A 15,515-nucleotide genomic window follows, 5' to 3' on the forward strand; every position below is an offset into this window, starting at 1 on the left:
GCATGGACTCTCCAGCATTTCTAAGAATAGAAATTTTCTTTGAAGCAGCCACCCATTTGTATGGGGAGAGAATCTATTCTTTACAAGCATCATAAAGCCAACTAGCTTAGTAAGATATAATTAGATTCTTTTCTCAGGAGTAAAGCTTTTGCCGATGGTTTGTATATTTCATCGCATGGTAGGAAAATAAAGTTTATGCAGAACGGAATTATTTTGCTTGTAGCTGTGAAGAATATTTACCATTTCATGATGAATCTCAGAGCTTATCCAGTTTGACATAGACACACTAATTGTGTTTTTTACCTTTGCACTAAAATTTAATCATAGATCTTATCACACTCATGGTACAACTTTGTGTGGACTTGCCTACTAGGAAAATGGAAGGTTTGGGGGAAGATAACAGCCTTATTCAGGTGGTGGAGTGGGTGGATTTGGGAGGTATATGAAATTCTATTGGGGAACTTGGTGAACAGGATCCACCATGAATGAAGAATTGACAAATTCTTGGACTTCCATGGTGGTTCAGTTGTTAGGACTCTGCCTTTCCACTGCATGGGGCACAGGTTTAATGCCTGGTCAGGAAACTAAGATCCTGCATAATGTATGGTGCAGACGAAAAAAAAAAAATCCATGTTAGTAGTGGTCGTGGTTGCAAAACTTGGTGAATAAACTAAAAACACAAACAAACAAAACAACCACTGACTTGCCACTCAAATATTCATCAGTAGTGGAAAGGCAATGGCACCCCACTCCAGTACTCTTGCCTGGAAAATCCCATGGACGGAGGAGCCTGGTAGGCTGCAGTCCATGGGGTCTCGAAGAGTCAGACACAACTGAGCGACTTCACTTTCACTTCTCACTTTCATGCATTGGAGAAGGAAATGGCAACCCATTCCAGTGTTCTTGCCTGGAGAATCCCAGGGACGGGGGAGCCTGGTGGGCTGCCATCTGTGGGGTCACACAGAGTCGGACACGACTGAAGTGACTTAGCAGCAGCAGTGGAATGTGAAAATGTGGCACAGATGACACATAGAAAATAAAAAACAGGCAGAAATGTGGTTGAATCTTAAAAAAAGATAAATATGAATGAAAGAAGGCATACTAAAATGCAGATAACTATAATTATGCTTATACACATTAAAAATTTATACGCAAAATATTATATTATTTATGGGTGATTATTTAGTTGGTAAATCTATAATAGAAAGTATGAAACTGTCAATGTGGTTAATTGTAGGGGCAGAAAGTGATTAGGACTAGGAAGACGCACAGGGGGTACTCTCCTGGTGATGCATTATATACTCAGGTTATACTTACATTTATCTTTACAATAATTTATTAAATTGTATGTTCATGTTTAATCACTGGATATATATTCATGTTACAGATTTTTTCTTAAAGTTTAAAGAATAAGATTTGGCCTTGATACAATGCTTCAGAAACAAAGAATTGAGTTACATTCTTAATTTTGTTGTATTTGAAGTGGTTGGGTGGAATTGAATATGGCCAGTGTTGTTTATAATCTGAGAGGTTGTAGAGGACAAAATGCCACGAGAGGCATTGGGTCATGTGCTGTCCTCAGCTCTCCTAGAGGAGGTGTTTAGAGTCATAGAGGTGAAGTTCTGAGCTCTCCCTGGCCAAGGCCTGCAGGAGGAGTTTGGCTTGTGTGTCTTTGTGGCAGGCACAGGGAACTAGTTGTATACACAACCCATGTTCTGCGTTAACAGGCTGTACCTCTGTTCAGCTATCACATGGGCATTTCTTGATCTTGGGGAGATGGACTATTCCCAGTGGATGAATTGTGTTTGATGCAAGCCAATCATAGTATTCAATTTATATTTCCTGGTATTTGGTCTGAGGTGGCCAACTGGCCTGGAAAAGTATCACGGGGATTTCAGGAAATACTTCTGTCTCTGATAAAAAGAGAGAGATGGAGGAGAAGAGATCTGTGCTTTTTTTGTCCTGATTTTGGACCAGAGTTCTGTGAAAACATGGTGTTTTGTACTGTGACAGCTATTGTGTGACCATGTCAGTATACCTTTATCATTCCAAGGGAGATAGAGTGAAAGATGGGAGAATCTTCTGTCCTTGATGACATCACTGAACTTCTGGATCAACCTGGGACTCCACACTTCTAGTTTCTTATAATAGGAGACTCTTATTGTTTAAACCACTTTTGATGGGATATTCTGTCTTTGAAGCCAAAAGCATTTTTTTTTGTTGTTTTTTTTAGCCCTGGGCACAGCTTGTGAGATCTTAGTTCCCTGACCAAGGATTCAACCCATGCCAACTGCAATGGAAGCATGGAGTCCTAACAACTCATCTGCTAGGGAATTCCCAGAAGTCCAAAGCATCTTGATTAACAGAGCTCTGGATGAAGAACTAGTTGCGGGGGAATATCAAAGGCCCCGATTTTAGGAGTAAGTATCCATGGAAGAAAAGAAGAGCTGAAGCAGAACTGGAACTCCAGGAGAGGGAGTCACCATTGACCAGGAAAGAGAAAGGATTGGACTCTTGCAGATCATTGCTGCCCACTTCCACAAGTGGAATGAGTGCAGGTGCAGACAGCAGAAGCTGCTTTGGTGAGGTAGGGTAGCTAGGGTAGCTGTAGTAGGCAAGCCCAGCAGTTCTCTCCCTGGGATACAAGAAGCCAGGGCCAACATGATATTACAGCTCTGATAGCCAGAAATGGGTGCTTTAGAGTTGAGAACTGGGTTCTGCCACTCACTTGAGCAGAGCTTCACTTTCCTTAGCTGTAAAATTAAGTAAGTCTTATTAGCACCATTGGGTTGTTATAAGGATTAACATACATTAACTCCTATAAATTTCCTAGGATATAGCAAGAGGTTAATAAAAGACAGTTTTTTTCTATTTAATGGAGACCTGCAGATGCAATGAAAATACTTGACAATCCACTACTAGACCCATGACCAATAGATGCTGAGTGAGGTCAGGCCAACTTGAGACTTCCTAGGGCAATCTGGGTGTTGACCTACCCGGATTGGTCTTCCAAGAGAGAAGACCCTGGGAATGGAGCTTCTAGAGGCCATTTCTTCTCTGCCCCCAGAGGCATATCTAAAACAATAAACAATAGGGAGGGGGAAGGGATCACTAATAATTGCCATGACATCGTTTTCCCCTGAGCAGGGAAGAGGACAAAGACAGATGACACGCAGTGTTGACAGAAATAAGAATGTCAGAGCTACGTAGGGCTTTCCAAGGTTCCTGAGGAACTGAGTGGGGGTCTTATCACGGGGTCCCGGACTCCTGGATGGAAGGAGGAAGAGGATTTAGAATGTCCCATGTCCATTCCGTCATTGACACCTTGGGATATAGAAGCACCGGAAGTACAAATGTAATGACCAGAACCAGAGGCTTCCTGATCACGGATATGATGGGGGAGGTGGGCCAAAATAGCCACACGGCACTAATAAAAGACTCTGAGAAGCCACTCCTTTTCTATGGAGCCCCTTCCTACACACCCTTCTAAGTAATTTCTAACCTTGTGATGATTGCAGAAAGAAGAAGAATAGAAGTTACTGGCGTTTGTAGTAACAGGATGAGAAAGTGCGAGACTTCCTGTTATGTGTGTGTGACAGCTGGTGATAAGTGGAGGGCCCTGCACAGGAAATCCGCCCAGCTTCTGCAATGTGACCTGCCTGAAACTTGGGCGCTCCTTCAGTCTGAGTGTTGATGGCAGGACAAAGGGGCACCTGGACCATGGACGACGTGGTAGAGAAGAGTTTGGAAGGGCCCTTGGCACTGTCTACAGATGAGCCCCCCGAGAAAAGGGGAGACCTGGTAGAAATCTTAAATGGGGATAAGGTAAAATTTGACGACACAGGACTCTCCTTAATTCTGCAGAATGGCCTGGAGACCCTGCGAGTGGAAAACGCTCTGACCGACGTCATCTTGTGTGTGGACATCCAGGAATTCTCCTGCCACCGCGTGGTGCTTGCCGCGGCCAGCAACTATTTCAGGTCAGCAGCCTAGGACCAGAGTCAAATCAGGTGCAGGTCGTAAGGGAAATCTGAATTGATGTGACAGCCCGATTGAACTGGTTGGCTGTTGTATTGACAGTTAGTCTATCTGTTTAGGTTTGTGTGTCTATTAAAGATATGTACAAAAAAGGAAGCTAATAAACCTTAGAGTTTAGAATTTAAGTCCTACTAAAAGAGAGCTTGCATCATTTCAAAGCAATGTTTATACCTTATGGTGAGCTTTAATGTGTATATGTCTTAGTCCAGAGGGTGGAAGATTACTGAAGTTATGGGATTTTTTTTTCCCCCAGCACCTGACTACTGTGTTGGAAACATAATGCTGTCTTTGTTCACCAACAGACATGGAGAAAAAATGATGTGGCCATTCTTAAAGTTAGCCAATGACTTGCTGAAAAGCAGGGGCTTCTGTTGTTGTGTAGGGAGTAGGGTGGGAAGGGAAAGCAGTTACAAAAGTGCTTTAGAAGTTAGAGACGCCTAGTTATAACAAACTTAGAGATCGGGGTTCCAACCCACTCTGCCCCTTCCTGAGCCCGGACTTAAGGCAAGTAATTTAATGCTCTGAGTTCCTGTTTTGTCGTCTGTAAGATGGGAACACTGATGCTTATCTCTCAGGATTATTGTCATAATTAAATGTGAGAGGGAAGAGTTTCACACAGTGCCTAGAATTTAGTAAATGCTTGATATATCTCTGTTGAAATTCTTCACCTCAGTCTATTTCAGCTAAGAACCATGTAGTGAGCAAATTCTTGGGGGAAGGAATGTGGGAGAATCAGGAACCTTGTGAATTTGGCTGGATCCAGAGTTTTTCAGATCAATGTAGACATGGTGGGAACCAGTTTCCAAGGGAAATGTGGATGCAAAAGTTATTTGGGGAACTTGAAGAAGAAATAAAAATTGTAATTCTTCTTATCAAGATTCTTCTTAACTCTTGGTTCTGGCTGAGGAAATTAAAAGCTATTTACTTATGTAAATATCATGGAAGGTATTTTATTTTATTTTTTGAGATGCTTAGGGGAAAATCTTTGGACTTCAAAGAGCAAGGTCTATATGCTGTTGTGAAACTGATCAGGTCCCGTATATAGAACAGGCAAGGGGATATCTGGGTTTGTAGGAAGTAGGGTCTCTATGTGCAGTTATCTGATTTTATTTTTGCAACAGCATGATGAAAGTGCCTGATATGCCCTTTTACAGATGAGGAAATGGAAACCCAACATGACATATCTAGTCATTGCTGGAGCACAGATTGGGCACATTCTAGAAATTTTTGTTTTTATTGCAGTACAAACTGCCCCTAAATTGGAGGCTTTACTCCACTAGAAGCATGTAAAAGGTAACACGTTGGCACAGCCATAAGGCTGGGTTGACTTAGATAAACACATTACTTACTCCACCAGTATCGACCATATGCTTTCACACTGATCACAACCCCTTTCAGAAATGAATGAAAGTCAATTTAGCCTATGTATGTGCTGAGCACTCACTTTCAGGTTTATTCTTTTTGCTTTGAGTCACTAGAAAACTGCAATCATACAACATGTACCTGATTACCAGTTTCATTAGCCACTCTACCTGGCTACGAAACAGGACTGCCAGCTATGTGGTTTTGCGTACATCACTGGTTTCTCTAGTTCTGGGGTTTCTCAGTCCAAACAGAAGGTGTTTGGGTTCAGGTCCTTCCAAGCCTGATGATCTAGAATACTTAGGGAGAGTGTGTGCGGGAGAGTGTGTGCCAGCCCCAGAGACAGCCATAGGGCAATGAAAAGCTGGAGGCAGCCACGTGGTGAATGTGTCTGCCAGTGGATGACAAGTCTCTTCCCAAACTGCCTGGTCATGAAGGGGAATTCCTTCCATTCTTTTTTTTGATTCTTATCTTAGTATTTCCAGGGTGACTGTCCCCCTATAATGAATGCAATCCCGGAGACAGGATTCTTTTTTTCCAGTGCTACTGTTTAAAATAACTTGTGTTGTTGAGCACTTATTGTAGGTAAAGCCCTGTGCCACCTGTGTCACATACACTGTCCCACTTAATCCTCATGACAGCCCCCCTGATGTGGGGAATTGTCTCCCCAATTCTTGATGAGGAACCCAAGCTTGGAGTGTCTCAGTTAACACAGTGCCCAAGTGGGGTTGGGACCCAAGACTGACATCAAGTCTTACATTCCCTCACTGCCTGGCTTGTTTCTAAGATTTTGAAAGGGCCTGGGAGCCAAGTTCCTTTTATGGTCAGGCTTCAGAAGGCCAGAGAGTCTGCTCTGTCTGAGAGGCTTCCGACATAGCCCCCTGAGCTCTGGAGGGCTTGAAGCTGGTTGTAAAATTTTGTAGGTTTTTTTTTTCTTATTCATTGAGAATATAAATATTTTCCACTCAGTGATGGAGCCATCATTTATTTAACCAATCCCCTATCGACATACATTTGGATTGTTTCTAATTGTTTGCTATTACAAACAATGTTATAATGAATAATCTTTTATGTCCTTTCATATGCATGCAGGAATGTCTGGGGGAGCCTTTCTAGATGAGAGTTTGCTGAGTCAAAGAGAAATGCAGCTGCAGTTTAGTGGCTATTGCCAAATTCTTCTTAATAGGGGTTCAATAATTTTGAGCTCCCTACAGCCTTCCCAGAACAGGATAGCATCTAACTTTGGGGTTTTTCCCAATCTGATAGATGAGAAATAGTATCTCAAGGTAGTTTTAATTTGCATGTCTCTATTTTGATAAGGTCAAATATCTGGTTTTTTTTTTTTTTTGTATGTTTTTGAAAATTTTTTCAGTGAATCAGTTAATTTTTTGCTGTGCTGAGTCGTCACTGCTGCATGGGCTTTTCTCTAGCTGGGGAGAGTGGGGACTACCCTATGGCTGTGGTGTGCAGACTTCTCATTGTGGTGGCTTCTCTTGCTGAGTAGCACGAGCTCTTGGGTGCATGGGCTTCAGTAATTGCGGTCCGGGGCTCCAGAGCTCAGGCTCAACAGTTGTGGCGCATGGGCTTAATTGTTCCTTGGTATGTGGGGTCTTCCCAGACCAGGGATGGAACCCATGTCTCCTGCATTGGCAGGCGGATTCTTTACCACAGAGCCATCAGGGAAGCCCAGATATATTTTCATATGTTTAAGGGTCATCTGCAGTTCTTTTGTGCTCAGTTGTGTCCAACACCCCATGACCCCATGGACTGTAGCATGTCAGGTTCCTCCATCAATGGGATTTTCTGTGAACCATCATTTCATAGCCTTTCAAATAAAATTTATTTTTATAAAAAATTATTTTAATCAAAATACTACATGCAAATACTTAACAGAAAGTCAAATAGTATTTAAAAGCTAATAATGAAAACCAAAAATTCCTCTTCATTTCCTCCACCTGTCAGTTCTGGTCACTAGAGTCCACCATTTTCAATGTTTAGCTGTTACTGTTTCTTCTGTTATTATATTTATATTTATATAAAATATTCTTATACTGCTCTTTCATTTTTCAATGTTAGACATCATTCATTAATTTTCTAGTGTGTCTGATAAGGATTTAGCACTTAAACCCATCTCCCTTACCTATAATCTCTCAGTATAATACTATCACATTTTTGATACATTTGTATTAAAAGTGTACATTATACCCATGAATACATTGTTTTCTGTTGAGCCAAATTGTATGTTACAGTTACATTTTCTTTCTTATAAAACTTTTTGTCTTTCCTAATAACTCACTCTTTTTTTTTTCCATTTGCTTAGTTTTCGGGGTATTTTTTGCTCACAGCCTCTCCATGGTCATGTTTCATGTGGTCCAATGCATCAGAAGATCTGTCAGTTCTATCCACCCCCAGCATTTTTATCACTCCCATTATCCCAAACAGCTTCTCTGAACCTGCTCCCCAGCTACTGTCTAGCTGCTTGTGTAAACACAGTGGCTGTAAATAGGGACTATATTAGTAACTCAGACGATGTAGTTCCCTTTGGGGGCCTATTTAAAAGTCTAGAGTGGAATGAGGAAGCTGGGAAAACACTAGAGTTGAGGCTGAGAAAAGGGTGAGGGAGAATAAAGCTTAGGAAAAATTAGGGAAGTACAGGTTTAACGTTTATAACAATGTTTCCAAAACTTTTATAAGACTTCTGGTGTCTTTTATAAGATTGCGACTAAGCTGCCATTTGTGTTTCCTTCTGGACCCTTCCCCAAATCAAAGTCCTTAGAAGGGCTTGTACATCCTGCATACCAGGCCACACTTATCGAATGATCTCCATTTAAGCCAGTGCTTCTGTCCGTTTGCAGGTGAGCATCTCACTGCAGAATATGGCAAATTCTGATGTTGACCCATGAGGGCAACAGTGTTGTGATTCCCAGGGTTGGCAGAGGGAGGAGAGTACCAGTGATGTAGGGAGGGGTTGTCAGGCTACTCTTAGTCCTACGTGATGAGCCACTCTTCCTATGTGAATATATAAGCTTCCAGGCTGAGGCTACCAACAGCAAGCTCCTTTGTTGCTGCTGATGCCTGAAATCTCTGCTTGGACTTGGCCCTGCCTTGTACCTCAGTACTTCCGTCTGTGGGTCTGGTTCCCTGAGGCTGTGATAAGGGGACTTTACTCACTAGCTACAAAAATCAAGCCCAAGGCCAGGAATGGGAAGGGTATTGTGGGTACAGTTTATTAATAATTATTCTATATTAGCCAATTACTGGATGGCAGAAAGGGGGTCAAGGGTAAACTGGGCTTTACTCTTAAGCTCTGTTTAGATGTAATTCTTGGCGTTTTCTCCATAATAATGTAAACTATCTAGAAAGGAGCCAGCAAGTGCAGGTGATAGAATAAACAAAGATGAGTTACAGCCGTCTGAGTCTGGATTTAAAATCTGGCTAATGGCAAAAACATCGAGGATTGCTACTGCCACACTGGGCATTGCTGGGGAACTCAGATGAACTGATAACTGTACTTCTAGCATTGGGGTGTGTATTTTACACCTTTAATATTGTCCTTTTGGCAGAACCATTATGGTGGTTAATAATTAAGTACTATAGATCTATAGTCTCTTACCTGCAATTTCAAAATCCCCAAAGTGCTAAAAATGGGAAAGTTTTCCATAATTTATTTGATCACCAAATCTAACTGGAACTCCACTCACCTGGTGAAGAGACAGCTTCTGAACTGAGAGGAGGCTACTTAGACTCTTTATTTTCCTTAAGACAACTATTCATATATTCACTGCTGAGGTGCGTGCTAATGTGTTGAACTGAGGAGTGTTGGAGGTGCTATGTAGTATTCATGATATGGTAAAAGCCAAACAATTCTGAATGCCAGAGCACATCTGGCTGCAAGATTTTGCGGTAAGGGGTTAGGAGATTTTCTGATAAAGTTAATTTTCATTTTGGGGGTGGTTCTTCCACCTTTTTTCCTGCATATTTTATACTTACTTGTTGTTGTTCAGTCGCTCAGTTGTGTCTGACTCTTTGTGACCCTATGGACTGCAGCATACCAGGGTTCCCTGTATTTCACTGTCTCCCAGAGTTTGCTCAAATTTGTGTGCATTGAGTCGGTGATGCCATTCAACCATCTCATTCTCCTTTGTCCCTTTCTCCCTCCTGTCCTCAATCTTTCCCAGCATCAGGGTCTTTTCCAATGAATTTATACTTATATTACATACTTATACTTGTAAACATGGTTTCCATATGATCTGCGTCCTGTTCTGCACCCTTTTTTCTTGTTATCTTTAGCCTATAGTGCTCCATAGTTTTCATAAATACTATTTATTTATTTAGCTATCATTCTTAACAGATGCATAATATGAAAATCATTCATTATGAATATAGGTTGCTTTCAAAATTTTGTTTTTATAAAGTATGTGGTAATAAACACCTTGTATTAAGTACTTAGGGCTTCCCAGATGGCTCAGTGGCAAAGAATCTGCCTGCCAATACAGGAGACTTAGGATGTGCAGTTCGATCCCTGAGTTGGGGAGATCCCCTGGAGGAGGAAATGACAACCCACTCCAGTACTCTTGCCAGAATAATCCCATAGACAGAGGAGTCTGGTGGGCTACAGTCCATGGGGTAACATACACGACTTAGTGACTAAGCATACATACACATTAAGTACTTTTCACAGTTTGGAAATGGAAAACTAACATTTTTTGAGTATTTATCACATGCCAGGAACTTTGTTGGATTCTTTTTTATTTGATTTAATCTTCAAAATATTGGCAATTAAATAACAAGTTGATAGTGTTTGTCTCCATTTCACCCTCCAGGGAATTCACTTCAATAGGAAGAATGGTTTCCATATTGGGACCCAACCTGAAGGTAGACCTCTCCACTGGGCAGAAATATGGCCGTTAGGACATTGCCTGTGAAAGACCATTAACTCCCTCTCCCTTCCATGCACAAGTGTGGTCTACATAAGCTGAAAATGACAAGAAGATGTAAAAATTATTGCCTTTGTGTGCATATACACACAGGCATAGGCAGACAGTAGGAATGCTCACCCAATTTGAGTCTGGGGGCTGAGCTGACAGATCCTGGTAGCAGAGACCCAGCATGCCTGAGGGTACTGGCCTGGGTCAAAGGGCCAAGTTAGAAATAAATACGCAGGTCAGGGTGTGAGGTAAAGAGACATCATGCTTTGAAAGCACAGGACTTCAGACCCTATGGGACATCATTGGGGCTGGAATTGGTAAGTGCTGACAGAGTGGAAAGAACACCATCTCAAGGTTCTGTCACTGGCATTTGAGTCCTTCCCCTGCCACTTCTTGGCTGTGCAATACTGGAGAAATTGTTTGGCTTCTCTGAGGCTCAGCAAATTATCAACAACACAGTGAAGCTGATGATTTGCATCTACCTCTCCGGGTGAGTTAGTCTGACATACACATAATAAAATGGATTCATTTATAAATGTATTTCTCTCAACATTTTATTCCTGGCAATAAGTCAGATTTCTTAGTTCCAAGGAATAGAAATCAATTGACTCTTTTGGGAAGGGATTTATGTAGGTAACTCCTCCCGAAGGCTAGAGTACCAAACTCAGAAAACAGACAACAGCAAAGGGAGGCCAGGCAGTGTCCAGGACCAGAGCCTAAAGCCACTTCAAACCCATGGTGAGGAGGACTTGGAAGCCAATGCTAGCACAGCTGTGGCCCCTGGCACGATTCCACTGCTGTCTTGGGAAACCAGAGGCTGCTGCTATTTCTGCTGCTTCTACTAGAATAGGTTCTCTGTTTCTGCCTCTTTGTGTTACCAGCTCCCAGTTCAGAGCCTGGGGTTGGTTTATCTGATTGGTCAAGTCTGAGTTAGACACATTAGGTTGTTAGCTGTGACAGAAGCTGGGAAAGTGAGCATCAAGCTTTTGTAGCTTCTGGATAGGGAAGTGGCTTCTGTGCCACACACCATCTTATTCAAACAGAGTTGTGCCACACCTCGGGAGGGTTTCAGGTGTTGGGCAACCAAAAAATGCCAAGGATTCTTTACATGCAGCTACTATGTGACAGGCCTACATTAGATATAGAACAAGGCTTAAAGTAATATGAGCTAAACAAGTATTAGGGAATTTCACTGCCGTTGTCACATATGCATCAGAAATAAAGTTTCTGAGATCTTAGAAGAGAAGAGGACCATTACTTGCATTTTTATTCCTCCTTTCCCTCCAAATTGTAGGTAGTCCTTTGCATTCTATAAAGTAGGCTGAATGCTGAAGAATTGATGCTTTTGAACTGTGGTGTTGGCGAAGACTCTTGAGAGTGCCTTGGACTGCAAGGAGATCCAACCAGTCAATCCTAAAGGAACTCAGTCCTGAATATTCATTGGAAGGACTGATGCTGAAGCTGAAGCTCCAATACGTTGGCCACTGGATGCCAAGAACCTACTCATTAGAAAAGACCCTGATGCTGGGAATGATTGAAGGCAGGAGGAGAAGGGGATGACAAAGGATGAGATCACTGACTCAATGGACTTGAGTTTGAGCAAGCTCTGGATGATGTGAAGGACATGCAAGCCTGGTGTACTGCAGTCCTTGGGTTCACAAAGAATCAGACATGCCTGAGCAACTGAACAGCAACAGCAACTGTACATACCTGTGAGAATGTGTGGCGTGAAGGCATCATCCATCTTACATGGAACTGGAATCAGCTTGAAAGTGGGATGAGCTGCTGCTGCAGAAGCAGACACCCTGTAAATGTTTGACATGAATAAAAACTTGATATTCCTCCTGCAGGTTCTGTCACTGATTAAGTGGCATCCTGGTCAGAGCAGGAAGTACTCAAAGAGTCAGGAGTCTATTGCACAACTTCAGAAAAGGGAAGGATGATAAAGCGTGGTCACCACAGGAAAAACTAGAAGGAGCAGTTAGGAAATCCAAAATGCTTCACAACATTGTGGATTCGACAGGCCATTCATGTGACCCTCTGGGCACAGATGTGCCGTGCCCACAGAGTGACTTCTGCAGACCTTTGAAAGATGCTGGCAGGGGTTGCTGTCTCAGGGCAGAGTGCAATCAGGTCTTTTGAATTCTCAATAAAATGTCATCTCTGTCACTTCCACCCTAGCATCTAGGGCATAGGGATCTTTTTCAATCAGGAAGAGAAAAAAATATTCTTCTCCAGTTTTGAATAATGTTCCATTTAGCATTCAACTAAAACACACAGAGAAATAATTTCGTCATTTACATCTCAAGTTCTGACCTTTATCTCTGAATCAAATACATGGATATGTAACTGTCCCTCTATGAAAATGCCTTTACAGAGCTAGATTCTAACATAGTAAACACCAAACAGCCCCTGAGATGAGAGGGCCAGATGCAGAATATCTGTGCTTTTGATAAAACCACCTTGGAGCTCACCATCCATGCCATTGCTCAGTGTTCTATAGCGGTCAGCATTCTCTGGGCTGTGAGGGATAGAAACTCAAAGTTAACCAGCTTAGGCAAAAGAGGAAGGTGTTTGGCCACATAACCAAAGCATAGGAAGGGCTGGGAGGCAGCAGAGCCCAGGAGGAAGAGGAACAAGGCCTTGGAAGCAGTCAGGGAGCTCCCTTCCCACCCTCGCTTGGCGCTCAGGTGGGGCTGCTCAGGTGCACTGCAGCCTCACGATGTGGAATTTGCCTGTTGGCGGCTCTGAATCTCACTTCTCTCGGTTTCTGTTCCAGAGAGCGCTGAGGGGTAGCTGCAGTTGGAAAGTCCCCAGGAAAGACTGATTGACCCAGCTCCATTCAATTACCCAATCTGAGAGTAATCACTGGCAGGGATATGGGGCATGACAGTCACCCCAGCTCAGCTCAGGAGTCCACTGATGGACAGACAGGTGTGCGTGTGTGTGTGTGTGTGACGAAAAAGACAGAGAGGTCAGTAAAATGGTGAGAGCTCCTATTTTAACCACATGATTGGGGTAGAACCTGGGTGGGAGGAAGAGCATTTTCTAGAAAGAATAGGGATAACTGGACCAAAGGAAAAGTACATTTCCATTAAATAAAGATAACAGATCCTGGCTTACTTTTTAATTAACCAACCCGTTACACTTCTGGATTTGCTTTGATTGTCAGGAAGCTCAGTACATTAGGTTTCCTTAGCCTAGGTTTCTGTGATATAGTCTTCTCCTACTTTAATCCCTTAGTTCTTATCTTCTTATTTTTTGTGTTAGTTTGTGTTTTATAACACCTCTGCTGCTTTAGTATAAGCCCTCTCCAGTTCTTTCAGAGAGGCCATTTCTGTATAAAAAGATAAATTTCCTTTGTTATGAAAGAATATCTCTTAGCCAACCTACATATCCTCTGTCAGCTGTAAGGATTTTTTTTTTTTTCTTTTAATACATGTAACATTTTTGGAAAGGCTACAATAATCGCAGGAGTGCTGATACTGTTATGACTCTAAAACACAATCAAACCAAAAGTTGCATCATGGCCTTTTTCTGAGGAGACACTCAGAAATCTATAAAAAGTAACCATCAGCAATTTTGCATATAATGACTCAGGTCTGGGGTCAAGTAAGAGCTGCCTGTTGTCAAGAGATCATATGTTGTGTGGAGCAAGCTCAGACTTGCAGGGGGCTGGCATATAAAGGGCATTTTGGTGTTGGGGGTGTTAGGGGAGGGTTTATGTCTCATGAATAATTTCAAGAAGGTGAGGTTGGTGGACCCAGCACACAAACGAAACGACAAAGATTCCACATATATGTGTTAATATATGATTGTTTTTCCCCTTCTGACTTACTACACTCTGTGACAGACTCTAGCTAGGTCTAACCACATTTCTACAAATGACCCAATATCAGTCCTTTTTATGGTTGAGTAATATTCCATTGTATATATGTGCCACCTCTTCTTTATCCATTCATCAGCTAAATGGTCCAGAGGAACCTATCTGCAGGGCAGGAATACAGATGCAGATGTAGAGAACAGATGGGTGAACATAGAGATAGGGGAGGGTTAGAGGTTACAGTTGTCATGCAGCCTAAGCATAAGACCACAGGAAGAAGGGTAGGGTTGGAGTAAAGAATATTTCAAGGGCCAATAAGGCCAAGAGAGATGGGCAGGGGTGACCATGAAAGGTTTGTTGGGTTAGGATGAAATTTTGGAATGTAAATTTTAGGATGTAAATTTTGGAATGTATAGGAAGTAGGAAGCCAGGGAAGAGTTTTAATTAGGAAAGTGAGAAAGTGATCCAGTCTCTCTGTTAAAATAACCCTCTGGGCTGTGATGTGGAGGTCCTGACCTAGGGGCACCCTCAGGTGGCTGCAGAAATTACAGGTAGAGAAGATTAGGTTGGAATTAAGGCTAAGGCAGTGGGGATAAGGAGACAGTTTCAAGAGACATTCAGAGTCCTCTCTGAGGGCCCTCAGGGCAGCCAGACAACAAGGAAGAGGGTGCCATTGGTTGGCGAGAAGGGGAAGAAGAAAATAAGGCTTGGGGACTGGAAGACAAACCCCACTTCTCTGAGCTTCAAGATTGGAAAGAGAAAGAGAAGGCAGTTTAACTCTTTCAATCCTTCACCCACCCATGCCACTCCATTGTGGGCCAGAGCCCAGATACAGAACAAACGATATCAAAGTCAACTCAAATTCTGAACTTCTTTCTCAAACACTTTGAGGGAGACACACACCATACCCATTCCCCTCTCTCTTATGCACATCTTTGATACCTGTTGGCTTTTTGGATATCTTTGTATGAATTTTTAAAAAGTCTTATCCGGGCAGACCAGTTAGAAATAGGTGCTCCTTTCCCTAGGGACTGTAGCAGTCCATATCAGGGCTCAAAGCTTGGCAAGTGCAGCTGGAGGTCCATCCCAAATCTGACCACATCTGGGTGGCCCTGAGGGTAGCCCAGCCTGAAGGAACTTCTTCACTTCTTGCTTCAAAATTCCTCTCCATCTGCAGCTGGAACATCTTTCGCCCTCCCCCTTTCCCCTGGATTCTGTGTCATAAAAGCCCAAAGAACAGTCTTGGAGGTCCATATTCCTCTTTGGCAGCTTGTGGCGGGAGAAGTCTGGAGCACGTGTAGAGTCATCTTTGTCCTATCACAAGATGGATAACTTTTAGGACTGGGGAAGCCTCAACAATTGAT

General features: G+C 42.6%; 1 protein-coding gene across 1 annotated transcript in view; it reads left to right on the top strand.

The window, feature by feature from the left end:
• The first annotated feature begins 3,404 nt into the window (after nucleotides 1–3,404).
• KLHL6 (kelch like family member 6) overlaps nucleotides 3,405–15,515 on the top strand; it is a 56,512-nt gene continuing 44,401 nt past the window's right edge. Inside the window, exon 1 of the mRNA XM_061414586.1 lies at nucleotides 3,405–3,980. Coding sequence (XP_061270570.1) covers nucleotides 3,694–3,980 — 287 coding nt within the window. The 5' untranslated portion in view covers nucleotides 3,405–3,693. The remainder of the gene's footprint in view (nucleotides 3,981–15,515) is intronic.

Source organism: Bos javanicus, chromosome 1, assembly GCF_032452875.1.
Source record: "Bos javanicus breed banteng chromosome 1, ARS-OSU_banteng_1.0, whole genome shotgun sequence".
NCBI lineage: Eukaryota > Metazoa > Chordata > Mammalia > Artiodactyla > Bovidae > Bos > Bos javanicus.